Here is a 4,028-nt window from a genome sequence, read left to right as displayed (position 1 = left end):
CTGTGGTAAGCACTTCGTGCGACTAGGTAAACCTCCCACTTTGTAATAGCCTGCAAACCACACAGGGAGTGTAAACTGCACTAGGCAAGCCCTATGCGACATGCTCGACTCAAAAGGCATTGAGGGGATATTGATCCCGGGTCATCCGTGAGGATAATCACTATCCAAACCAACTGAGTCATCCCGAAGGATATATTGCTTTGAGGGGGATCGATCTCGACTCAGAAGGCCAAATATATAAAGTTGAACAAGAATACACATATATATGTTTTATGTAAAAATTGTATTTTACGTATGGCATCCTGCATGTATTATATCACATAGAATATATATATCATATATTTGCTCAACTTTATACAAATTTAATTAATTGTCTATTTATATACAATTAAAATTATATTAAAAGCCACCAATATCAGCTGAGTACAAATTAATGAAACATAAATCCATTTTAAAAACTCAATTTCTAAAAGCTGAGCAGATTCCATTTGTCTATTCTGTTAGATGATATATATAATTATCAAAAGCATAATATATAATAATAATAATATACTAGTAGTACATTTGTTTTGTTTTCCTATAAATATTCTCCATTACTTGTCCTACATATTACTGCAATCCTCCATAGATTTTTATAAGTCTCTTAAAGAAAAAAAAAAACCTCTTTTCAAGAAAAAATAAACATGGAGGATTATTATAGAGAGAATGAATTCTTATTAGATGAATTATTTTCTTTAAGAAGTGATTTATGGGAAAGTACTTGTCTACCTATGGAAATTAATAGTAGTAGTACTAATTTATTTTGTAACAATATTAATTATAATTGTTTTGGGGAAATTCCTCTTCCTTCTACTACTACTACTACAACTACTACTTCTTTTGAAGACTACTACAATAATTTTCCAATTAACCAAAGCCAAAATTATTCATTGTTACATAATGAATTTTATAGTACACAAAAAGTAGATGTATTGTCTCCACTTGAACTCACTAATTCTTTCAATTCCCAATTAGATGATTTTTCATCAATATACTTTGATGTTGGAAATTTTGGTGATTGTAAATTGGAGAGAACTCAATCAACTGCATCGTCAGCTGCTATAGCTCCTGCTAATTTTAATATTGGCGCGTGCCTTGATAAAAAGTCGAAAAAAAAGAAGGTGAATGGGGAACCTTCTAAGAATTTAATGGCTGAAAGAAGAAGAAGAAAAAGGCTCAATGGTCGTCTTTCTATGCTTAGATCTATTGTTCCTAAAATTAGCAAGGTAAATTAAAAGATATGAAATCTTTTTTTTTTTAAATGTTCAATATTAGTTGTTATAATTATCTCTAAATAATTAATGTGTAATTCTCACTTTATGATTTGTATTTAATTATTGAATTAAATTTGACCTTTGTAGATGGATAGAACATCAATCTTAGGGGACACTATCGACTATACAAAGGAACTTCTTGAGAAAATCAACAATTTGCAACAAGAAATGGAACTAGGGTCAAATCAACTAAGCTTGATGAGCATTTTCAAGAATGAAAAGCCCATCGAAATGTTTGTTAGAAATTCACCTAAGGTACCTTTTGACTCGAATTATGTATATATCTGGAAAAAAAGAAAGGAAAAAAAAAATAAGCATACGCCCGAACTATCATTAAAAGTATGTAGATATCCTTCCTCATATTTTTGGGACATTGATGCTTCTGCAGTCCAAAATGTCCTTCGCTCTAACGGAAGACTAAATAGAGACACGTGGCACAATCTTATTCATCGCTCCGATGTCGGGCATGGATAAGACTATCACACTCGTATTTTTGTTATTATAAAGGGTATATATATGATCTTGGTTTTGGACCGCAGGGGCATCAATGTCCGTAAAGTGTGACAAAGGGTCTGTATACCATTGACGATAGTTCGGGGATATATTTGTCCTTTTTCCAAAAAATAAATTACTATGTGATATGTATACTTTTTTTGAATTTTTTTTACTTCAATTTGTTAGTACTAAATTATAATTTGGTGTTATTTCATTTATTATTGCAGTTTAATGTGGAAAGAAGGAATAATATTGATACAAGAGTGGAGATTAATTGTGCAAACAAATCTAGTCTTTTGCTATCAACATTGACCACACTAGATGCCTTAGGCCTTGAACCTCAACAATGTGTTATAAGTTGTTTCAATGATTTTGCAATGCAAGCTTCTTGCTATGAGGTAATACAATTTAATCACCAACTTTTTACAATATTGTTAACAAATAATTTTCATGTGTTTATTATTATTTAGTATTTATTAAAACATCTCATAAAAAATATCTCAATTTGGTAATAAATAATTTAATTAGAATTTTTTTCTTTTGGGTGATATGATGATAGGAAATGGAGCAAAGAGGAGTTACAAATGCAGAAGAAATAAAGCAGGCACTATTCAAAAATGCTGGATATGTAGGAAAATGTATCTAATTTTTTAACAAAATTTAATTTTGATGGGAAAAAAATGTTGAATGAATTTTTTTATGGATAATCTATTCTTGAATTTGCTTATTATTATTATTATCATTATTATTATTTTTAATTTCAATTGAGAGGCTATAATGATTTTTTGCAACTTAATTAATCATTTTCAAGATGATATCAATTTAAATATATTTTAAATTTGTAAATCGTATGAGCTTTAGTTATTATTAGTTTAATATGACCCAATGGTTTTCTAGCCAATAACGTGGGAAGGGAAACTAGGGGTAGTCCATCGTTTCTAATTAATATTAATATCTTCCATGAGTTTGTTTGTGAGATTTAATTAGGTTTAAGATTCATTTATTAATTTTATTTTTACTTTTTACTCTAATACAGATAATTTTTATTTATCATTTTTATCCTAATTAAGTACAAATATTTTTCTTTTCATATTTTTCCTTTAATATTGTTTCAAATCATTTGTCAATATCTAAAATTACGTACATATTAATTAAGATTTCTCTACTCCTTCATTCTTAAGAGAAATGCACTAACAAAACTGTCCTTCCATATAGTTCGTCGGATAATACTGTTAAAATATTTATATTTGTTATTATATTTTAAAGTATGTGCAGTATGGAATTAATTACTCCATATATATCTATCCTTTGACTCTATGTGGATCATGCAAATGGAGGAAACGACAATAACCACATTCATGATGATTTATATTGAAAAAAAAAAGTTTGATGGATTCATTCTTGAGAAATGAGTGGTACAATGAAATTAACTCTAAAAGACAAATTTCATTAAGCTAGTTGTCTATTTAGAATTCCATTTTGGATGTTTGCTTAAAGATAATTGAGGTTTGAGACTTGAGAGGTTTTGGACTTTATTTTATGCTTAACTAATAGTTTGTGTGGTCAAATTTTCGAGAGGTAAAAAATATTGGAGTGTTTGATTAATAATAAAAGTTTATTTTTTTAAAGATGAAAGAAAAATGTTATTTATTTTTTTGGAAAAATACTATTTAAAAATACCTTATTAAAATTTGATAAACACTAGCTAGTTGTAGCTAAAAAAGTACTTTATAAGTTAATTAATCAAACACAAATATTTTTTATCAAAATTATTTTTATCAAATAAAAAATTAAAATACATGATATAAGAAGAGTGAAATGGACAATGAATAGAATAAAGGAGAAATCTTAATTGTTGTTTAAAGTCAAAAAGAAATTTTAATTTTTAAAATAAAATCGAGTATGTAAATGATCCTTATCCCCTACTCAAACCATAAACTATTTTGTATAATAAAGAATTTGTACTCGTAGGGTGTGAATGAACATCCTTGCATTGCAATACATGTACTATCTTTATAGATTATCATATAGTTTTCGAACTATTGTTACTTTATAATGAAGAAGTTGCACACTATTTCCTCCCCATAATGAATATGTTGCACATAAGTTAATTTGAGATTATAGTGTAATTGTTTTGGTCAATTAAGTTGTACTAAAGCTACTCAAGAATTTCACTATTAAGTAGTGTGATTATATTTATATGTCCTTTCATATTAGGCA

The 4,028-nt window shown here is 27.9% G+C and overlaps 1 protein-coding gene across 1 annotated transcript; it reads left to right on the top strand.

Moving 5' to 3' along the window:
• Nucleotides 1-683: 683 nt before the first annotated feature.
• On the top strand, nucleotides 684-2,454 carry LOC107006953 (transcription factor bHLH93-like). Its single transcript, XM_015205452.1, has 4 exons — nucleotides 684-1,265; nucleotides 1,401-1,568; nucleotides 2,036-2,206; nucleotides 2,368-2,454. Exons 1-4 carry the CDS (start codon nucleotides 684-686, stop codon nucleotides 2,452-2,454), a joined length of 1,008 nt encoding a protein of 335 aa, XP_015060938.1.
• The last annotated feature ends 1,574 nt before the right edge of the window (nucleotides 2,455-4,028 follow it).

Source organism: Solanum pennellii, chromosome 12 (assembly GCF_001406875.1).
Source record: "Solanum pennellii chromosome 12, SPENNV200".
Lineage (NCBI taxonomy): Eukaryota > Viridiplantae > Streptophyta > Magnoliopsida > Solanales > Solanaceae > Solanum > Solanum pennellii.
This window is presented reverse-complemented; position numbering and strand designations above follow the sequence as displayed.

Coding starts and splice junctions, on each gene's coding strand:
- LOC107006953 (XM_015205452.1), top strand. CDS start 684: ATGGAGGATTATTATAGAGAGAATGAATTCTTATTAGATGAATTATTT. Junction 1,266..1,400: donor TTGTTCCTAAAATTAGCAAG/GTAAATTAAAAG, acceptor TGACCTTTGTAG/ATGGATAGAACATCAATCTT. Junction 2,207..2,367: donor TGCAAGCTTCTTGCTATGAG/GTAATACAATTT, acceptor ATATGATGATAG/GAAATGGAGCAAAGAGGAGT.